The 23,704-nt window shown below is 38.2% G+C and overlaps 1 protein-coding gene across 1 annotated transcript in view; it reads left to right on the top strand.

The window, feature by feature from the left end:
- Positions 1-23,704, top strand: part of rimbp2b (RIMS binding protein 2b) — a 165,544-nt gene that overhangs the window by 116,407 nt on the left and 25,433 nt on the right. Inside the window, 9 exon segments of the mRNA XM_057833081.1 lie at positions 7,685-7,735; positions 7,959-7,979; positions 10,994-11,195; positions 11,416-11,564; positions 13,242-13,321; positions 13,796-13,905; positions 13,989-14,861; positions 21,992-22,143; positions 22,402-23,052. Of these exon segments, the coding sequence (XP_057689064.1) occupies positions 7,685-7,735; positions 7,959-7,979; positions 10,994-11,195; positions 11,416-11,564; positions 13,242-13,321; positions 13,796-13,905; positions 13,989-14,861; positions 21,992-22,143; positions 22,402-23,052 (2,289 nt within the window).

Here is a 23,704-nt window from a genome sequence, read left to right as displayed (position 1 = left end):
AAGTTGACGTGGAGCTGGCCGACGGAAGACAGTGGAGGGGGGAGGCATGGTGGTTAACTGTGTGCTATGCTCTCTCTGACGTTCGCGTAAACGATTGTCAATATTGATGGAAAGTTTTATGACAGCGTCCAAGGAAGATTGTGCATCACGGGCGGCCAATTCATCTTTGAGGCGTTCATTAAGACCGCGGACGAACACCTCCTGCAGCGCCTCGTCATTAAAGCGGCTTTCAGCCGCTAATGTCCGGAACTCAACGGCGAACTCGGCGACGCTCCGAGTCCCCTGGTGAGCAGACAAGAGCCGCTTGGCGGCTTCTTTTCCACGGACTGGATGATCGAATATTTTCCTCATTTCCTCCGTGAAACGAGGATACGTGGCACATACCGGCGAACCACTCTGCCACACTGAGCACGCCCAATCCAACGCGGTGCCCCGCAAACAGCCAATGAGGTAGGCGATTTTTGCTCTGTCTTCGTGGTATGTGGACGGCTGTTGCTCAAAAACTAAGCTACATTGCACCAAAAAGGCGCGACAAGTGCCGAGATTGCCGTCGTAAGGCGCCGGTGCGGGCACGTGAGGCTCTCGGAAAGTCAACGATGACGCCGGGTTATTTGTGGGTATGTGGAACGGAGGAGTAGCGGCGTAACGTGGTGCTGGCTCGGCTAAGCGGGCTTGAGGCAGTGGTGTGAGCTGCTTTTGTATGGCTTGGAGTGAATGAGTGATGTCCGTTACCTTATGGAAGAGCGATTCTATGGCCTGGTGGTGGTCAATGAGTGATGTAGGCGAGCTGGCGAGGTTGTCTGCGAGATCCATTATGGCCCGATCAAACTGTTAGGGTTGCGTGAGCAAGAGAGGATCCCGGAGCAGACACACAGGGGTGAGATGCGTGCTCTTTTTATTAGTGATCACAAAAGTGTGGCGAGGGCTGGTGACTTGGCTCGGGGTAGTTGAGCTGGCGTGAGGCAAGGGAGCTCGGAGGGAGACAGGCGTGGAATCCGACAAGGGGCGCGCAGAGAACAGGTCCTGGAGCGAGAGAAAAAAACAAGTCGTGAGCCGGTGATCAGAGGAACGTATCTAAGTAATGCGAGAAACAACTGACGGTGGAACCAGACGAGTTGATCGGGCGACGAGGTGGAGCGTCTGCTTGGCTTTTAAGGCTGGCTGATGTTAATTGCCCTCAGGTGTGGCCGCTCCACTCGTCTGACCTGTAATCAAGTAAAAACATGCACACCTGCTGGAGGTGGGCATGTCTCAAAAGGAAGGGGAAGAGGACCTAACACAAAACATGTTGACTGATTTGTTTCTCTTGTAACATTGTAGAACAAAACATTGTAGAACAAAACATTACCAGAAATAATTACAACTAAAGTGCTCGCTATTGCTAACATCTGGAATCCAGTTGGTTATAGCCAATTTTTAAAAATCATATATGCATAAAGAACTCTAAAATGTTCCATGTTTCAAGATAAACTTACCTCTAGCAAAATGCATTAACAAGTGTGCTTTAAAAGGTGCCGTAAAGCATTTCATTGTTATTTTCAGCTAAACACATAGTGCTTGCTCCAAAAACTGAATAACTTAACACTAGAAGTCCCAGAGAATTCTGCGACTCCTAACAGTCCCAAGCAATGGCCAATTTGGCCTCTCCTCCGAAAAAACCCAGAGGTGGCCTAAATGACCCAAGTGCTTTTGAATTAGCAAGTCGTTGTCCGACAGACAACAGCCGTTCATATGGAAATGCAACCACTTGTGTTGGTATGCGGCCCAAATGGAGTGGAACACACAACAGTAGTACTATTCATGTAATATTATGTGTCAGTTCAAGTCAAGCTACATTTATGGGGTTTTGCACATTTTAATAATGTGCATTGTTTTACGATTTTACTGTCGGAAAAAATATCTCTGACAGTGTATTTGTGGGGTCTTTATATGCTAGCAATATTTGTTATAACAGTATATTTGTGATGCCTGCAGAAAATAGAACATTGAATCAGTATCAAATGTAAAACTGAAATAAGAGTCTGACGAAGTTAATTTTTGTCTTTTCTTCCTGGTATTTATTGATGCACAGGATTCAAACAAGAGTAATCACAGCAAATCAAAACTATCAAGTCAAAACAATTAAATACTATAGAAAACACACATAAATTTACCTCTTATACACCCTCTATCCTCTGTAATGGACTTGTCGAAAGGTTATCAAGATTTTTTTGTTTTCCTGGGACTACTTGGTATACAATGAGGAGCAAGTATTTGCACTCCTTGTGATTTTGCAAGTTCACTCACTTTGAAAAGAGGTGGAGGTCTGACATTTCAATCATAGATGCATTTCCACTCATAGAGACAATCTAAAAAAAATCCAGAATTCACGTTGTATGATTTTTAAAATGTATTTTTTATATATTTTTATCTACTGGGGTTCAGTTCAAGTATTTGTGCGCCTGAGAATCAGCAATAATTATGACACTCAAAGAGTTGTCATTCTACCTTAGAAAAAGTCCACCTTTACCCCACCCGTTTGAGCTCATCATTGTCACCTGTGCACCCCACAGTCAGTTATAATCCACCCGCTACCATGGGCAATACCAGAGAGATTTCGAAAGGCACCAGATTCGATTAGCTCCACAAAGCTGGAAAAGGCTACGGGACAATTGGAAAGCAGCTTGGTGAGAATAAATCAACAGTTGCAGCAATTGTTAGAAAATGGAAAAGGCTAAACATGACTGATAATCTACCTTGGACTGGGGCTCCATGTAAAATCTCTCCTCGTGGGGCATCACTCATGATGGGAAAAGTGAGGGCTCAGCCTAGAACTACATGGCAGGAGCGAAACCTTGCTGAGTGAGGCTGCTTTCTCTTTCGCCCAACCCCCTCCTCAGCTAAAGTAGCCTGACTTGAGCCTTTTTCGCCCAACCCCCACCTCAGCTAGACACTTCTTTCTTACTTGCCTACTGCAGTTTGATAAATTTGTAGGTAGATTTGTGTATGTCTTAGTCAATCCAATAAAAAAGGTTCCTTCAATCAAAGTATATATTTTCAATCAAAAACAAAAGTCACTTGAATGAAAGCAAAATGTGTTTAAATGCAAAAGTTGCCTCAAAATAAAGACAGACAAAAAAATTCTTGTGTTGGTATATTTATTTTGCTTTTGATATGTTTTTATATTTTATTAGAATCAATCACAGCTTTGAAAGCCTACTGTAGGTTGTCAAATTTGTAAGTAGATTTCTATATGTCTTAGTCAATCAAAAAAAAAAAAAAAAAAAAAAAAAAGGCTACTTCAATCAAAGTATATATTTTCAATCGAAAACAAAAGTCACTTGAATGAAAGCAAAATGTGTTTGAATGCAAAAATTGCCTCCAATTAAAGACAGACAAAATTTTATGAGAATCACAGCTTTGAGAGCCTACTGTAGGTTGATAGATTTGTAGCTAGATTAATTTCTTGGTCAAGCCAAAAAAAAGTTATTTCAATCAAAATATATATTTTCAATCGAGAAAAAATAGTAACTTGAATTTGAAAAGAGACATAACTTGAAATAACTTGAAATGAAAGCAAAATGTGCAAACGTAAACAAGTCAGGCTGCTGTTTCTTTACTTGCAACCAGCCATTAGCTGTGGAGGGGAGGTTGGGGGAAATTTTTCAGCCATTACCTGTGGAAGAGGGTTGGGCGTCAGGCTACTTTCAGACACTATTTACTTGACAATAAACTGCTAAACTTTTGAGGATATTTTGACAGTATTTTAATAATTCTAATTTATTCAGATGTACAGTGGGGAGAACAAGTATTTGAGACACTGCCAATGGGTTTTCCCAATGGCAGTGTCTCAAATACTTGTTCTCCCCACTGTATTTGTTTGAATACCCTCTACATGTTAAAAAAAAACATTTTTGAAAAGATCAGTTAACAATTTGCTGTCGATATACATTGATATACATAGATATTCAGAAATACTATAACTAAGCACACCAAGCAACAGTGGTAACAAGAAAAACACCTCACATGAAATAGCTGGAAAAAAAATATGCAAGACTAGCAAATACCACTCTTGGTTCAGAAACAAGCTATCATTCAGGCAACTTTTGAATTCAAACACATTTTGCTTTCATTCAAGTGACTTTTGTTTTCGATTGAAAATATATACTTTGATTGAAGGAACCTTTTTTTGGATTGACTAAGACATACACAAATCTACCTACAAATTTATCAACCTACAGTAGGCAAGTAAGAAATAAGTGTCTAGTAGTCAGGCTACTTTAGCTGATGAGGGGGTTGGGCGAAAGAGAAAGCAGCCTCACTCAGCAAGGTTTCGCCCAACCCCCTACTCAGCTAAAGTAGCCTGACTTGAGCCTTTTTCGAGTCTTGAGTCCTACTTATGAAGATGGTATGTCCTGTATCGGAATTTAAACAAATACATATAAAAACAAATTTCCCATTCATTTTCAATGGCAAGTAATCAAGGTCCCTGTGATTTTTTTACCATTTATCATGACAGCCCAATGAGATTGTATACCGCTAACTCTCATATAGGTGAATTAAAAAAAAAAAAAGTAAAAAATCTGACCTACGTTTTTTGGGGGAGGAATGAAAAAATCAATTCAATCAGTTAACATAAACATCTTTGATGTGAAATGTTTTATATTGTTTATTTGTAATAACGTGTAGAACATGAAAAGTAACGTGTTACTTTGCTGAGTAACAAATTACTCTTACAATGAGGTAACTGAGTTACTTCTCCCAAAAAGTAATTTAGTTAGTAACTTGTAACTAATTACTTTTTGAAGTAAGATTGACAACACTGTGCAGTACATATTCCCTTCATAATAATTAGGACTATTAGGACATTCAGTCATTATTTCAGTGTGTTCTAAGAAACTGTTCAGGGCTGCTCCCTTCCACCTTCTCATGACACAAATTCTATTTGTTTTTCTCAAAGGTTTTCACACGTTTTCTCGTACTAACTTCAGACAAAATGGCCACAATTCATGCTCCATTAGATCCAGTCATTCTAAACTATATACATGATCTTGCTTTAAACTCAAATTGCAGTTCTAAAACGTTTTTTTTTTTTTTTCAAAAACAATGTACAATTTTGGGCCATTTTTTTCTGTTTTTCTGTTTGGAGTATAGGAGAAGTAAGTTAAAAGTTTGTAAAAGCATAAAACTCCATAAATAAATGTATATTAATAAATGTAGCTTGACTTGAACTGACAAAAACTATCACATGAAGTGTGCAACCGTGGTGTGTTCCCCTCCGTTGGGCCGCATTCTAACACAATGTATGTCTAGTGGTTGCATTTACATATGAATGGTTGCTGTCTGTCGGACAACGACTTGCTAATTCAAAAGCACTTGGGTCATTTGGGCCACCTCTGGGTTTTTTAGGAAGAGAGGCCAAATCGGCCATTGCTTGGGAATATTAGGAATTTTTGTCTTGAGGAAGGGCCGAGTCGGCCTCTGCTGGGTTTTCTAGTGTTAAAGGAAACATGGAAAAAAGAAAATGTGCACATTCATTCCTCCGTACGTTTTGATTTAACTCCAGTTCTGCAATTGGTGCCATACGTTAATCAGGTCTGAACACAGCATTTGAATTTTGTTCCAGTCCAAGACAAACAATTGATATGATTATCAAACATACTTCGTGACAAGGGCATAGGTTTGGACTCAACATTGGTAGGCACAATATAATAACATAACCCGCACGTACACTTTTTGCTGGGGACGGCACATTAATAAGACCAAACAGATTGGGTGAACGGGGGTAATGAATATGAACCTAATTAATTGATTGGCTAAATGATTCAATGCAAAATAAATCTGGATTGACTTGTACTAACTTTCATATGTACTGGTTCAGGTGATACATCATTCGTTTAAAACTTTTGTTATCAAAAATTGCTAAAGAAACATTTTGAAAACTGCATAAATGTCTGGATTTTAATTGCAAATTTAAATTGCACTATTTGAACCTAACTTAAATTATATTAACATACTCAATAAATACAAACTTATTAATGATTTTTTTAACTATCCAGGAATACAAAAGAATAAACATTTGTCTTAAAACCACTCAACATTGTCTCTCTGAAAAAATACATTAAATATAATCGAAAAAACTTTTTAGGGAATAACAAAAATAAATAAAAATGGACCCTTCCTTCAGGTAAAACATAACTGATTTTGTCCACAAGCACAGCCAAACTCAACAAAAAATGAAAACTTTTTTCAGCTGCTTTAAGACCACATAAAATAAAAATGAAAATTGGGGCGAAGGGGGCAAACCTCAGTTAACTACATTTCTCACCATTTAATTAACGTTAACAGTAGAAAACACATCAATTATCTCTAAGCAACTTCCAACTTGGGTTTTGCTAGTTTCAAATTCACACAGATTAACGTTATGCTAACTGTGATGCACGTTGGACTTTCACTAGCAAAATTTGTGGTGTGTTCCTCACCTACACAACATTGACCTCTTTTTACATTACATTCAGTAGTTGATGCTGTCCGAATAAACTTCTGTTATCCCTCCTCTTACAATTGGGTGGAGGAGGCGGCATGTTTTCGTAATGTTTTATTTCTGTCGGGGCTGTGAGTGTGTGCGTGTGTAAGGGGTCAAGTCATCAGCCAACCAAACGGGGAAAAAAATAAAATGGGGTAAATGTAAGTCAGAACATAATGAAAATATTTCACTTAATCCTCTGTCAATTCTATCCTTACAACATATGGGAAGACAATCTAAAATTACCTACATAACTAAAGTCATTATATAATGCAAATAATGTTGCTTAAAGGTTGATGGGGACAATATGAGCATCCTGAAAAGTTGGTAGTGTTATGTCCCTGCCGTCCTTATGCAAACCTACACCCTTGCTTAGTGAAGTTAAATTCTCTGTAAAATACTGGCAGGGTTGGTTACCAGTAAGGTTTTCATAACCTACCATACGCACAGCACTTCCTCCAACTAATTTTCAGTAGCTCGGCAGTCAGAACGCTCGACTGCTAAGATAATGCTGTGGATTTGAATCCCTGTTGAAACGGAGGGAGAATTAAAAACAGCGACACTGCCGCCACCGTCCAGACTGGTACTTTAAATTATGGATAATAGTATGATATTTTTTTTCACGTGATTTTCAGTTTTAACAAAAAAATAGTAATTTAATGGTAATACTCTGACAACCGCAGTATTTCACCGAACACATTTATTTATTTATTTATTTTCAACACTGTAAGGCAACAGAGCAAACAAAAATGAACCAATTATGTTGGGCACAATTGGGATAGCCAAGCATGTCATTTTCATTTGTCGTTTTACACATCTGATCCTCACTTTAATGAATGAAAAAAAAAAAAAACACTTTTCTAGACATTTCTAACTGTCGTCGCTGATGGTTTAATGGTTCACTTGCCTGACTCGTTAAGCTTGGATTCACTTCCAACACAGCGACTGTGTGAGTGTAAATGGTTCTTTCTGTAGACAATTCGTATCTTCTGAAGAAAACTTATTATTTTCTGAAAATTGAGTTAGGAAACACAAAATAATAACCATAACGATGCTACGTACAAAGAAAGCTGACAATATTTTCAATGAATTGGCAGCCTTTATCCACCCAATTGTTGAAAACTACTGCAATTTTAAATATGTTGACCCTATCTGAAGCACTGTGCCTGTGTTTTCCAGGCTCAGGTTGAGGCTAAAAAAGAACATGAGGGGGCTGTCCATCTTTTAGAGGTGAGCTTATGCACTGAGGGGCGAGGCTTTGTATAGTTCTATAATGTATAGTGCATTCAAGTAGCAAAGGTAAAACCTGCAGAATTGACCTGTTTTTACCATTTTATATAACTTTAAAATCGTAATCAGTCATTATTTTTCATAACGTTGGCTTTCTATTGATATGTGCATGAGTGATTTATTTTCTCTTTTTTTTTTTTACCGTGTGGGTGTTGATGCTTAGAACCACTTGGACAGCATGCAGGTATTTCAGAATTGATTTTTTTGATGCACCGGATATTTTAACACGTTGTGCAATGAGCAGGAACTACTTCACTTTATCTTCAAAAACAGTCAGAAATAATGATTCACTTCCAGCAATGTCTTAGAAAGACAGTCTACTTAAAACTGATAAAATGGTTAAATTTTTGTCTTCTGAGCTATCCCTTCTGGGGCCTTGCTGCCCACCCCTCCTATCAAAGCAAACTCACACGTCAGGCTCTGAAATATGACTGACAGTATAATCGAGACTTCTCTTTGCATTGATCACAAAGAAATATTCAGCCTATCTCGCTGAATATTTGATGAAAAGATTTGGCAAATTAAACATTCATAGGATGCGCAAGAGACTTGGATGACGTAAGTGACCTCACATGCCGCAACTTTAGTATAACTGTATAATCAAATTAGAGTAAACAGATGATGCATTGATGAGTTGTTTTATTGATACTATCAGACACTGTATTTAAATTTATAAATTATTGTGTGTGAAGTTTGCAATGAACTGCATTGCGTCATTCTGACATCTGTTTCCTAATATTTTTACCCATTCAATCTAAGGATTACAATATATTTGTAAACAAGGAATAGTGTATTTGATTGATACGATGATCATGGCAGGTCTAATAAAATGACTGGCAAATAAAACCATATGGACACACAAATTAGTCATGCCACAGGGATGTATGTGATCAAGGATCATTGCATGTGCATGTGTTGTTTAGTGCTTTCTCACTCTAGGTTTACAGAACTGCATGTTGATGTGGAACAGTTGTTGTATAGCAGCATGGAACTAATGTAGCATCACTGTATGGTCAACAAAAAAATTCATGGTGGCATTCACGACACTTCTGTTTCAGTTTGTTTGTTTTTTACACTCTGAAGTTGAATATTTTGCAGGCAAGAAAAAATAGGCTTTAGAAATAATAGGAAGGCTCCTTTTTCCATTCATGCAATCTGGATTGAAATGTTGTTTTCATATGTAATGTTGTAATTGTGCATCAATTTTTGCCTGTTATGATTATCCACTTCATTTGTGTAGACATTACAGCAGTGGTTCTCAAACATTTAACAGCAAGTACTACCTAAAGGACTTTTTCACTCTCCGAGTACCAATACTAAATACTATAAAATACAAAAGACTAATAAGAGTGTAATTATCTTATTTTACCATTCACTGTCATGAATCATAAGACAAATATTGCAAATTGCAACTTTTCTGCTAAATCAAAAACATGTTATTGCTTCTGCCACGCATAAAACAACGTACAGAAAGATAGGGTTTTAGTCATTTTTAGTTTGAACGTTAATACTGCATTTATATTTTAGAAATTACAAATTAAATGGTAATGTACTTAAGGATTGAGTTCAGTCATAGAACATCTAGAAGTTGCTCCTAAATAGTTGAAAAAAAATAAAGTTCTTAAATATCAAATGTGAATCTTTTGTAGTTTAAGTTGAATACAACTGAATGGTACTTGATTAATGCATTGTAGTGAATTTAAAGCAACACTTGACAACTTTTCAACCTTTTTAGAATATTTTCATAACATTAGTGACAATATGTCGACTGACAACTGGTCGAATGACACCTCTTTTTTATCAGGAGGGGCTTTGTATCGTTTTCACCAGCATTAACTTTGAGGAGGTTGGCAGGATCCCTGCCACACACAAAAACTAAAAAAGTGCTGACTGCTTTATGGCATATGTCACTTCTGTCTTTCCCCATTAATTATAAAGACGGAAATCGATGCAATCGATGCAATCGCTTTCGCGCGAATTCTGCACAGATGGCAGGGCAACAAAACAGACAAAGTTTTGTCCGAGGAGGGGAAAAAAGGGAGGCTACCAGGATACTCAAGAATTAACATTGGCCCGGCTTTCACTCACTGGCGGGACAACCGAACCGAACTCGTCAACGCTGACGAGTTATAGCCACACTAAGCCACTTGGTTGCTAACCGTCATATGCTATTGTTTAGCCACAACTGGATTCATAATTCATCCTACACACAGCCGCTGGAAACAGAAATGTTGTTTAAGCCAACTGCAGGCGATTGGGATAGTGATTTTTTATTGATTTATTGATGATTTTACGACACAATGCGGGTATGCGCTGGTCCTCATTGGAAATGCAGTCATCCTCAAGGCAAAACACTACCGCTTTTGTCCACCGGCGTCACTAAAATTGACCAAAACTGAAAAGTTTTTAGTGTTGCTTTAAAAGAAAGAAAAGAAAGGAAAAAAATGTAGTTTGAACAGTTAATGCAGTAACTTCTTACCATACCACTTGAACAGTGGTTCTTAACCTGGGTTCGATCGAACCCCAGGGGTTCGGTGAGTTAGTCTAAGGGGTTCGGCGAAGGTAAAGAAACGCAGGCAAAGTGCCTTTTTAGACCAGGTTTTGGACTGGTTTCCTCCCAATTTACAGGCTTAATACATTTCTTTTAACTGCTAGTCCTCGAGCTGATAGGAGGAGGAACTATTTTGCTCAGTGGAAGGTCTACTCACACTTGGTATGACCAAAGGGCAGCGTGGTCTCAAATTTTGACCCATTTATAAAATATGCTGTCAAACTGAGATTTTTGAACAGGAATTTGCTAATTTTTTAGTTTATTATCATAGATATATTGAATTTGAATTTGAAAAAAAATAAATTCCAAAGGGTTCCATGAATCCACATGTGAAATTTGTGGGGTTCTGTACCTTTAGCAAGGTTAAGAACCACTGTAATAAAAGTACATACTCCTGGTGGCGCTTGTACCACTTTGAGAACCATTGCATTAGAGTTAATACCCATTGTCAATGTACAGTACAGTACCTTCTGCATTGCAAACATCATACAAATACAGTGTTGTGTTTTCCAGCATGCGATTAACAACAACCTATCATTTTATAAATATTTTTTCTTTTGTATTTCCAGTCATTTTGCGTCCTCTGTCTTTTCCCATTCTGTTTGTCTGCAACTTACACTTGTCCTATTTGCCCTCACCACCATCAGGCCAAAGTGCGCGAGCTGGAGGAGAAATGCCGGAATCAAAGCGAGCAGTTCAATCTGCTGTCCAAAGAGCTGGAGAAGTTTCGTCTGCAGGCGGGTTTTGACATCCTCAGCACTGAACCTTTGACAGTGTGTGAATCTCCTGGTTCTCCCAACAAGTCACTGTCGCAGCTTCTCAATGGATTGGCAGCCCCCATAGGCAAAGGTGACCCTTGGCTGTGGTGATTATTGATGAAAAAAAAAAAAAAAAAAAGTTCACATACAGCTTTTTTTGATTAATTTGTCATAACATTTGATAATTTGTCACTTATACTTTGACCTACCTTTGTAATTTGCTACCTTGGTTATTATCACCAGTTTTTACTGCCTAGATTTTAGTTCTGTTGAAATGTGAGGTGCGATGACATGCTAAATTTGATTCACAGGCAGTGAGACTCCAGCAAGCAGATCTTTGATATCAGAGTTGATTCGTCCACTCCAAAGCAGTGGGGACAAACCGGAGCTCCTGTCTGTCAAGCCAACATTTCTAACTCGCAGTCGAGGCAGCAGCACAGCAAGGACGCTTCTCTCTGAGGTTTGTAATCGTGGTCAGTTGGATATTACACAGTTCCATGGAGGAAAAGAGAATCATCTTTTCAATCCAAGTGTCATTTCTTGGTTCTTTATTGATCAAAATGACCTACTTACAGTGAAGAAAATAAGTATTTGAATACCCTGCTATTTTGCAAGTTCTCCCACTTAGAAATCATGGAAGACTCTGAAATTTTCATCGTAGGTGCGCATCCACTGTGAGACAGATAATCTAAAAAGAAAAGTCCAGAAATCACAATGCTTTATTTGTTTAACAATTTATTTGTGTGATACAGCTGCAAATAAGTATTTGAACACCTGTCTATCAACTAGAATTCTGACCCTGAAAGACCCGTTAGTCCGCCTATTAAAAGTCCCCCTCCACTCCATGTATTATCCTGACTAAAGACACCTGTCCACCCCATACAATCAGTAAGACTCAAACATGGTCAAGACCAAAGACCTGTCCAAAGACACAGGAGACAAAATTGTTCACCTCCTCAAGGCTGGAAAGGGCTGTGGAGCGTTTGCCAAGCACCTTGGTGAAAAAAGGTCCACTGTTGGAGCAATCATTAGAAAATGAAAAAAGCTAAACATGATGGTCAATCTCAATTGGAGTGGAGCCCCATGTATGATATCACCTCGTGGGGTCTCAATGATCCTAAGAAAGGTGACGAATCACCCCAGAACTACACGACAGGAGTTGGTCAATGACCTGAAAAGAGCTGGGACCACCGTTTCCAAGGTTACTGTTGGTAATACTCTAGACATCATGGTTGTAAATCATGCATGGCATGGAAGGTTCCCCTGCTTAAACCAGCAGATGTCAAGGCCCATCTTAAGTTTGCCTACGACCATTTGGATGATGCAGAGGAGTCATGGAAGCAATTTTGTGGTCAGATAAGAGTAAAATAGAACTTTTTGGTCATAATATAAATGGTCACAATTCCACAAACTGTGTTTGGAGGAAGACGATTGAGTACAATCCCAAGAACTCCATCCCTACTGTGAAGCATGGTGGTGGTTGCATCATGCTTTGGAGGTGTATTTCTGCACATGGGACAGGACGAGTGCACTGTATGAAAGAGAGGATGACTGGGGCCTTGTATTGTGACATTTTGGGGAACAACCTCCTTCCTTCAGTCACAGCATTGAACATGAGTTGTGCCTGGGTCTTTCAACATGACAATGACCCGAATGACACAGTCAGGAACACCAAAGAGTGACTCCGTAAGAAGCATAACAAGGTTCTAGCATGGCCTAGCCGGTCTCCAGACCTAAACACAATACAAAACCTTTCGAGGGAGCTTAAACTCTGTGTTTCTTAACGACAGCCCAGAAACCTGACCAATGGGTGGGCCAAGATCCTTCCTGCAGTGTGTGCAAACCTGGTGAAAAACTACAGGAAACATTTGACCTCTGTAATTGCAAACAAATACTACTGTACTAAATGTTAACATTCGTTTTTACACGAATCGTAAAAAAAATATACATTGTGATTTCTGGATTTTTCTTTTTAGATTTTCTCTCACAGTGGACATGCACCTAAGATGAAAATTTCAGACTCCTCCATGATTTCTAAGTGGCAGAACTTGCAAAATAGCTGGGTGTTCAAATACTTATTTTCTTCACTGCGTGTAATAAATTTGTTTGTCTAAATACTGCACTGCTTCTTCTCTAGATGGACAAAGACCTTGGCTCCACCACTAGGTCTAAACCAAGGTTTACAGGAAAGGTCCGTCTGTGTATAGCTCGCTATAGGTATGTTTTAAAACAACAACAACAACTTACTGGAGATATTTTCAAAGTACCTACCAGGCCTAAAGTGATAGAGCCAAGACCACCAATTGCACATATAATAAAACAAAAGCAAACAATATTAACGAAATTGTCATTGTTTATGCCTGTGAATTTCAATTAAAAAATGTGTTAATGTTATAATAAGGCTAGCGCTTTATTTAAATAGTACATTTGTATTAATGTTGACCCAGTTTTTCTCCTAAACACTAGATTTCTCATCTGCATTGTGACTACCTTTGCAAATTTATTGACTGATTAAAAATCTAGTCGGCGTATCCCGTCCTGTTATTACTGCAAACTGCTAGGGTAGTTACTCTTATTTCTGTGTTTCACTTTGTATTAATTGACCCTTCAGCATGAAATACAATATTTGTTCGGCTCAGTAAGTTTATATGAAATGAGATAAGATTTGCTGATTATGTGCTTTTGTGCTAGTTACAATCCTTATGACGGGCCAAATGAGCATCCGGAAGCAGAGCTTCCGCTGGTGGCAGGAAAGTACCTCTATGTTTACGGAACAATGGATGAGGATGGCTTTTATGAAGGTTTGATGCTCCTAATAGTTTTTTCTTCCCTTTTTAAACAATCCTCACTTTGCTTACCATCTTTTCCCCTTTTTATATTGCAGGAGAGCTCCTAGATGGACAACGGGGGCTTGTCCCGTCCAATTTTGTGGATTTTATACAGGAGGACACAGCCTCCGTTCAACACAGGGACTCAGTAGCTAAAGAACCTGGCAACCTCAACCACAGTAGCCTGGGAACTCAAAGACTGGGGGTCAGCAGGGGAATCGGGACAGGTTTAGGTAGCCTGCTGTCTGACAGTAAACAAAGCTGTCTAAACAGCAGCAGCAGCCTGGGTGTGGACCTCCTGGGTTCTTCAAGCAACGGGACAGGAACCTTAGATGTCAATATTGACGAGGTCGGTGAAAACGTTGTGCCTTATCCTCGCCGCATCAACCTGATTAAACAGCTTGCCAAGAGTATCATCATTGGCTGGGACCCTCCTGTGGTTCCTCCTGGCTGGGGCTCCATCAGTGGCTACAATGTCCTGGTGGATAAGGAATTACGAATGAGTGTCCCCTACGGGGGCAGGACTAAGTCCCTTATTGAGAAACTTAATCTAGCAACCAACACATACCGGATATCCGTGCAGAGCGTCACCGAGCGAGGCTTGTCAGACGAGCTCCGGTGCACCGTGTTGGTGGGAAAAGATGTGGTGGTGGCACCTTATTACCTGCGGGTGGACAACATCACGCAAAGCTCAGCTGAGCTCTCGTGGATGCCCAGCAATAGCAACTACAGTCACACCCTCTTTCTCAATGGAGCAGAATACGACATGATAAAGGCTGGGGGGTATAAATATCAATTCTTCAACCTGAAGCCCATGACGGTTTACAAAGTCAAGGTTGTGGCACAAACGCACCAGGTGCCTTGGCAGCTTCCAAATGAGCAGAGGGACAAGAGGGAAATCTCTGTGGAGTTCTGCACTCAACCCGCAGGTGAGCTCGCAAGTTGACATCAGATAAAAGCTACTCTTCATTCAGGATGCTTAAGTCATTGTTAACTAAACACTAACGCTCGGTTGGTAATATAGTAATAAATAAGTATTTAAAAGGTCATCCAGAATCAAAGGACACGTTATGTCCCATCTTTTAAATTTTGAATAATCCACATACAAAATATTAAAACATGGAGTTTCTGAGGAAATTTACCATCGCTAAAACCAAATTTAAAAAAAAATGAAAACCTGAGACAAAAAAATGCTTGAATTTTTTTGAAAATACCAAATAAGTTTGGAGTACCCCGTAAAATGTGATTTTTCTCACATCCCTCTTCCGCTCAAATAAATCTATTGAAAAGCAATATAATTTTTGGGGGGGGAGGTGGTATTATTTGTTTCATGCTGTCTCTTGTAACTGCGAATTTTTTTTTTTAAATCAACATATTTGAAAAACGAATTATTCCCCCGCCTCCTGCCCTATAGTTAGGTGGGATAGGCTACACTACAGCACAACAGCAACCCTGAGTGAGTATGAGCAGTACGGATGATGAATGAATGAATGAATGAATTATTATTTGTGGAACCTGTGTCCCACAACATGCACACAACCCTGTTCCCTTAAACGAGCAATTTCTAAGATTGGTGGCCAAAAATGGTCCTGCAACCAGGTTCATAATATTGAAGCTTGAAAAATCAAGTTGTGTTATCATACCAGTGTTGCATTTTAGTCAGAAACTACTACTATATGCAAGTACACATACTTGTGATAAAAGTATACGCAAGCACACGTACTTGTGGTAAAAGTACACACAAGCGCACGTACTTGTGGTAAAAAGTACACACAAGTACATGTACTTGTGTTAAAACTACACACAAGTACATGTACTTGTGGTACAAGTATACGCAAGTATACGGACTTGTGGTACAAGTACAGGCAAGTACACGGACTTGTGGTACAAGTACACGTAAGTACACGTATTTGTGGTAAAAGTACACGTAAGTACACGTATTTGTGGTAAAAGTACACGCAAGTGCACGGACTTGTGGTACAAGTACACGTAAGTACACGTATTTGTGGTACAAGTACACTTAAGTGCACGTACCTCTGGTACAAGTACATCACGTACTGTATATGCATACCCTTGTCTTATTTCTGCAACCTTAGTTTACAGATCCTACAGAGCTCTGAACGAAGCCAAAGAACTTATGTCAAAATTGGTGGAGGACATCTATTATAAACACAGATTCAAAACAATAATAACCTTTTGAAATGGGAAATTTACCCCCAAAAAATGTTTAATTGAAATATTATGGACATTTAATAAATAATTGAAGAGCAAATATCACATATTGCTTGATGAGATTTTTCTAACAATTAACAGTTACTGTCTAGCTTTGTAATTTTAGTGATTAAATCAAGCTGGGATTAGGTGTTATAATATCAAAACATTGGCATGTTCCACAACTGAAAGTAAACTACAGTACAACCTTGATATATGAGTCACATAATGTAATGTATAAATATTGTTAACCATATACAGTGGTACCTCTACATACGAATTTAATTCGTTCCAGGACCTTGTTTGTAAGTCGAAATGGTCGTATGTCGAGCAGGATTTTCCCATAGGAATACATTATAATTCCATTAATTCGTTCCAAAGCCTAAAAACATACACAAAATTCTTAATAAATACTGCTGGCACTGTTACAAATGGCAATTAAACATAGAAAAACAAATAAGTTATAAATAAATAATTCAGAATAATATAAGAAGAAGAAGAAGAATTAATAATTATTCCTGAAAATAATGTAACGAATCGGATTCTAATATGGCGGACACTTTTTACTGTCCCTGAACGCACCGCGAAGGTGACGTCTCCAGTGAGATAGGTCGGTGCGGTAGAGATAATACTTTCATTTTCCTGAGAGCAGTCAACTGCTTAAGACAATGAGCGTTTTGTGTTGGATAAGTTCTTAAATAAATGATAAAAACGTGACAAAGCTGGCGATTTCCTTGGCAATGTTACCACAATAATAATTGTCACCTTAACTTATAAATAGTGGCGAACGGTGGTCATAAGAGGATCATGGAGCTGTATTGTTGAGCCAGTTCAGGGACGCGCACCCCAAGCTCATATTTTTCTATAACTTGCATCTTCATTTCAAAGGTAAGCATCACTTTTTTCCTTGTTTCTCCAACTGTATCAACTTTTTTTGAAAACTGTGTTGATTTCTCACATAAGAAAATCCACCGTGGGTTCGTTTGCAGTGCTGTCATGTCGTCGTATTTCGAGCAACTTGTCGGATGTAGAAACAAATGGCGGCTCAAATTTTACGTCGGATGTCGAAAAGATCGTGTGTCGAAGTGATCGTATGTAGAGGTACCACTGTAATTATAATTTTGTAATTTTGTAATCTTGCGTGTCAAAATGAGTATATGTTCACCTACAGTAATACAAGTGGTATCAAACAGGGATGAATGATATATATATTTTTTCCCCCTTCGGACCCAATGTTCAACATTTTTACAACACACAGAAGCATGCAATCGTCAGACTAATGTATTTTGAAGATTTAGTTGGGCAGACTGAGCTTTAATTGGTTGAAAATCAGGATGCTGCACAGAAATGATTTGATGAATTGAGAAGGTGGGATCGTAAGAAGCATCACGCTGTGCATTTTCTGCTGGCATCTGATGAGAAAACCTGCTGGGAGTTCATTACATTACCCGTCCATTGAACAATTTAATTAGAGGCGGTTAAAATAGTCTCTGGAACAGTGGTTGACTCTTGATGAGGAGGACAGTATCAGGGCGAATGAAGGTAGTATTTGATAAGAATTTGGATTTATTTCTTATTGATTCGCCTTGGTTTAGGGGATAATAGAAATTGGTTGTTATAGGGGAATAGTAATCATTCCAAGTAAGAAAAATTGAGAGCTTCTCATTTTGGAATGCTGTGCTGGTTTCTGACAGTATTTATCAATATTAATGCACGGAACAATATTTGCCACCAGGACAGACTAGTTTGTAAGTTACACAAAGTACTCTTTCAGCCTGCCAGGGTTGGCACAATTCTTCAATAGTTTTTTTTTTTTTTAATTCTGTTGGCACAAGGCATGCTTCTTGTAGTTCATCCATCACATTCAGAACCATCTGGATTACAGTACTATCATTCAACTAAATCGGAAATCATAATGCATGTTAAACTCATTTGCCGCCTTTGAAAGCGATAGACAGCTAATCCATTTTCAGATAACTATAGTAAACACAACAAAACTTGTTATCACACTCTCAATCCAAATAACTATCAAATCGATGAACATCTTTATTGTCAGTACCACTTCTGAATAATGTCACCCACTCTAGAAGTAGAGGGCACAGTTGGTAGTGCGGGCCCAGCAGTCAATACTAGTACTAGCATTTATATGAAGTATGTACAGAATAAATGGGACGTTCGTGGCACAGTTGGGAGAGCGGGCCACGCCATTGACCCATGAGTTAGGGGCTCCAAGCTTCGACTGCCAAAGTTGTGCAAGGCACTGAACCCTGTTCAACGTGTGGATAAATGTGCGAGTGTGAGCCTGTTAAGCGCTTAAGGCACTGTAATTGTGTAGATAAAAGCGCTAGTATATCCTCTCCATGTACCATTTACAAGCAATATACTCACCAGTCGGCACCGTGTACGCTCCGCTCAACTTATTCACAGGTTTAGGCATGGTGGAGGTTCACTCAGAAGCGGATTTATTTAATGGATTACAATTCAAGTAGAGTAAAAATTTAATTTAGTCACCAAGTACAGCTTCAAGTTCCTTGGCGTAAATTCAGTGTATGAAGCTGGGATAAGTGAAATTAAGTGCAAAAAGTAATACATCAAGAGCTCCCAGTGAAGCCAGAAGTTTAAACATCACAAGTTGAAACAGAATCAAAAGATTTAGCCTCCAGTCTAAGAGTGTGTTTGGTCTGTGGGTGGAAATGTGTTGGCACTGGTGTAGCTTCATACAGACACGCACTGTTAAATGCATCTAATCACTGAGGGCTGCTCGCATGCAGCACTGACAGACTGTGGAAACAACTGTGCTCAGTTGTCTCATTTTTAAACCAACAATCTGATAACTGGCTATAATTCTGGTCAAGTTGAGTGTTTTCCACTCTTCACTCAGAATAGCGGCAACAATGCTGACTGTCAGAGGTGGCCAGAATAGCCAAAAATTATACTCAAGTAAGAGTAGCGTTACTTCAAAATAATATTACTCAAGTAAAAGTAATCATCCAAAAAATGTACTCAAGTACAAGTAAATAAGTATCCAATGAAAATAATACTGAAGTAATGGGTAACACTTTACAATAAGGGTCCCTTAATAAACATTTGTTAATGCATTTTTAGACAATAATTCATGTTTAAGTAACATGACAATAATTCATTTAATCCCTTATCTAACATTTATTAATATATTAATCAACATGAGTTAATGCACTTTAAGACAATAACTAATGTTTAAGTAACATTACAATAATTAATATAATTGCTTATGTAACAGTTATTAATATATTAATTAACATGAGTTAATGCATTTGTTAATGCATTAATTAATGCATAACCAGACAGTTACTACTAGTTTGGTCAAATTAAAAATGTATATAGGTGTATATAGGGTTAGGGTTTGTTAACTTAAGCATTTATAATTTCTTAGTAAAGGCGCACATGTGCTATACTTTACAATAAGAATCCAAACAGCATTCAGTAATGGTTGATAAAGGTTAAGAGGGGGGAACTTAACCATTTACAATTTCTTAGTTAAGGGATACTGTACGTGTGCTACACTTTACAATAAGGGTCCAAAAACATTCAGTAATGGTTAATTAAGGTTAAGTAAATTGTAAAGTGTAGCACATGTGTCCCTTAACTAAGAAATTATAAATGCTAACTTAACAAACCCTAACCCTAAACACTAACCCTATATAGGCCTATGTATATTTTTAATTTTACCAAACCATTAGTTACTGTCTGGTTATGCATTAACTCATGTTAATTAATATATTAATAAATGTTAGATAAGGGATTAAATGAATTATTGTCATGTTACTTTAAGATGAGTTATTGTCTAAAAACGCATTAACTAATGTTAATTAAGGGACCCTTATTGTAAAGTGTTACCAAGTAATGAGTAACATTGTGAGTAACTGCTTTTTTGCTTTTTTAAATAATGGTATTTTTTTTCCCCTCTCAGCACAAACTTATCTATATGAACTGTTGTATTAATGATACTGTACAACAATCCATTACAGAAATACAAAAAAAAAAAAAAAAAAAATCATTGATTTCCACCAAGAGAAAAAATAAAAGAAAGAATTGAAGCATTATTTGTGCAAAGAGCATGAGTGCCTTCTAGTGGAGGAAATAGTTCCCAGTTTGAATAGTGAGTAGTTCCTTCATAGTTACTATTATGAAATTAAAAGGATCATATTTCCGGTTTTCTGTGGTCAGTTGGTGCCACATGAAAACTAGGAGAGAGGTTTAAATGTGTGCTTTCGATTCATGTTGAGGGCAGCGCTCTATGTCAAATACTTCATTTCTTACAGTGCTTTAAAGATGCCACGTGATTGAACAGGCTGGCATGATCATAGAACAGCAAGCTTGCGTCAGATTGGTGAATGGAGTCATGTGATTATTGTTGCGACATCTCATTGGTGAAATTGGTAGGGCTACTCTTGGCATCGCTGGCAATAAATAAATAAATCTAATAGGTAGAATAAAGAGAAAAAAATGTGATGACTCTTGTGTAGGACAAAGTAGCGGAGTAAGAGGAGCGTCTTTTCTTCACACATCTACTCAAGCATAGGCGGAGTTTGACTTTTGGGCGGGGGGGGCACAACATGTTAATGACCCCGAAACGCAGTGTCAGCAATAAAATTAACTTACAAGAATATTTATAATAATAAGTTGACAATGAGGGTTTTTTGTGTCCCATCATTCTTGAGGGGAATTCTAAATCAGGCTACTTAGGCAATACTTTTCGCTAAGATCGTCAACCATTGAATATGGTACGCCTGCCGGTGTTGTGCCAATGTAGTTACTCCAGTCAAAAATTGTATCCCCTGAGCGGAGCCATATGGAGTTAGATTTGTGTCTTTATTATTCAATCCCCCCAAAAAGTTGCTTCAATCAAAATATATATTTTCAATCGAAGAAAAAGTCGCTTCAATTAAAAAAAGTGTTTGAATGCAAAAATAAATTTGGAACTCAAAACAATGCATGTGAAAGCTTTTTTTTTTTTTTAATTTATTTATTTATTTTTTTGGATAGGAGTCAATTTAAAAAAAAAATTTTTTTTATTGGAAGCAACTTTTTGATTGAAGTAACGTTGATTAGTGTTTGGGCCACATTTTGGCTAGGATGTTTTTGTCTTTATTATTCAATGAAAAAATAAGTTGCTTAAAAAATATATATTTTCAAAAAGAAAAATAACTTTAATCAAAAAAAGAAATATTTCAATCATAAAAAAGGTATTGTATGCGAAAAATATTTGAGATTGAAAAAAATTGCATTTTAACACTTAATTTTTCATTGAAAAAGTTTTCTTTGATTGAAGCAATCCTGTTTGTGTTTGGGCCATTTATGGGTAGGACATTTGTGTCTAAATCATTCAATCCCCCAAAAAGTTGCTTCCATTAAAAAAAAAAAAAAAATATATATATATATATATATATATATATATATATATTTTTTTTTTCAAAGAAAAAATCGTTTGAAAAATAAAATTGCCTTCCCATATATATATATATATATATATATATATATATATATATATATATATATATATATATATTTGTGTGTGTGTGTGTGTGTGTGTGTGAAAATTATATGCAAAGCAAATGACCGCCTAAGGTGCTAGTCACATGATCTGTTCAAAAAATAATTTTGACCCATTATAAAAATATATTTTTCTGTTCATTTCATTCATTTTTGTTGCAGTTTTATTGCTGTACCTGTCTATGTTGTTATTTTAATGGAATATTAAACAATTGAAAGTGTTGGAAAAGCGATCAGGGTCAGTAAATTTAAGAAAGAGAAGTAAATGTTTTTGTTTTGGTGGTAAACCACCCCCCTCCCTACTTGTGTTCCCCAGGTCCCCCACTCCCACCACAGGAGGTTCAGGTCCAGTGTGGTCAGACACCCGGGATTCTGCAGGTTAGATGGAAGCCCCCACCGCTGACTACAGCTGGTACTTCCAACGGTGCCAGTGTAATTGGCTATGCTGTATGCACAAAGGGACAGAAGGTAAATAGGTTGTTGTTAGGTTGCTGTGGCAATGTGAATTTTTTTTAAAACAGTGCTCTTACGCCACCTGCTGGATATAAAAAATAACGTTCACACATTCAGCCAAAGTAAAAAGTTACACTTCAGCACGTGTAGTCCTGAATTCATAATCAAAACGTTTTCCCTGCACAATTCTTAAACCACAATTGAATAGAAGATCGTTTATTATTATTGTTGTTGTTGCTGTTGTTGTCTTATCTATCTGGTTGTTCTGTGTAGATTGCAGAGGTCTTGTATCCAACAGCAGATTATGTGACAGTGGAATTAAACAGAATCCAATGCCTGGAGGCCAGGGAGGTCATCGTAAGGACGTTATCAACACAAGGAGAGTCCCAAGACTCACCCGTGGCCATCATCCCGCATAATCTATTAGGCTCTCCTCGTCTCGCTCATCGAACTACTGGGCTACCACACAGTTTGCCCCACCCGCCGTCCCATCCGGCTCTCTCCCAAACTCGTCCTCCTTACCCGTCCACATATCCCCCAATTCACCCCCAGCCACAAATGCAACCTCTGCCCCGAGCCCAGCCCCATACCTTGCCTTCCCAGTCCATCTGTCACCCTCCACCCCACACCAACCCTCCATTCCAACGCCAGCCCGTGCCCAAGTCAAAACCGCTCATAAGTGCCAGAGAGCCAGAAACCAAAGAGCACGTGGCAAGCATGCGGCCCGGCCCGCCCTGGGAACGCTCTCCATCTCCGCTGCCTCCCATGCGCGGACCCAACCTGGAGCCACCACCCTTCCAGACACGGCGATCGCCCTCTCCTCAGAGGATATTGCCGCAGCCTCAGGGAGTCCCCATCCCCAACACCATCGCCAAGGCCATGGCCAGGGAAGCCGCTCAGAGGGTGTTTGCTGAAGGCAACAGGGTATGATCATAGGTTTATTGTCAATCAATGTTGTTTGAACGACACCAGTATAGTAATTCCAGAATTGGGGGACATTTTAATTCCCATCCTTCAAAATTTAAATAATCCACATAGTTAACAATATATAAAACTGCTCGTTTTACTATTTTGTGTGATTATTTTATGCTTATTGTATTTATATGAGTAGATTTGATCTTCTTGACCAAAAACAGCTAAACCGCTACCTTTTACTCTTGACTTTTTTCATATATCAAATAAATCGTTTACCTAATTTTTTGGACTGTAAGTCGCACCTGCCATAAAATGCCCAACGAAGAGGAAAAAAAAACATATATAAGTCGCACCGGAGTATAAGACGCATTTTTGGGGGAAATTTACTTGATAAAATCCAAGACATAGGACAGATATGTCATCTTGAAAGGCAGTTTAAGATAAAAATACAATAGAGAACAACATACTGAATAAGTGTACAGTGTAATAATGTTGCATGATGCATGAACAACGAAATGCGAACGTGGCCGGTATGTTAACGTAACATAGCTATTAAGAGTTATTCAGATAACTATAGCATTAAGGACATGGTAACAAGTTTATCAAACCATCAGTGTCACTCCAAAACATCAAAATAACACGTGAAATGATATGTTAATAA

Source organism: Corythoichthys intestinalis, chromosome 3 (genome assembly GCF_030265065.1).
Source record: "Corythoichthys intestinalis isolate RoL2023-P3 chromosome 3, ASM3026506v1, whole genome shotgun sequence".
Taxonomy (NCBI): domain Eukaryota; kingdom Metazoa; phylum Chordata; class Actinopteri; order Syngnathiformes; family Syngnathidae; genus Corythoichthys; species Corythoichthys intestinalis.
This window is presented reverse-complemented; position numbering and strand designations above follow the sequence as displayed.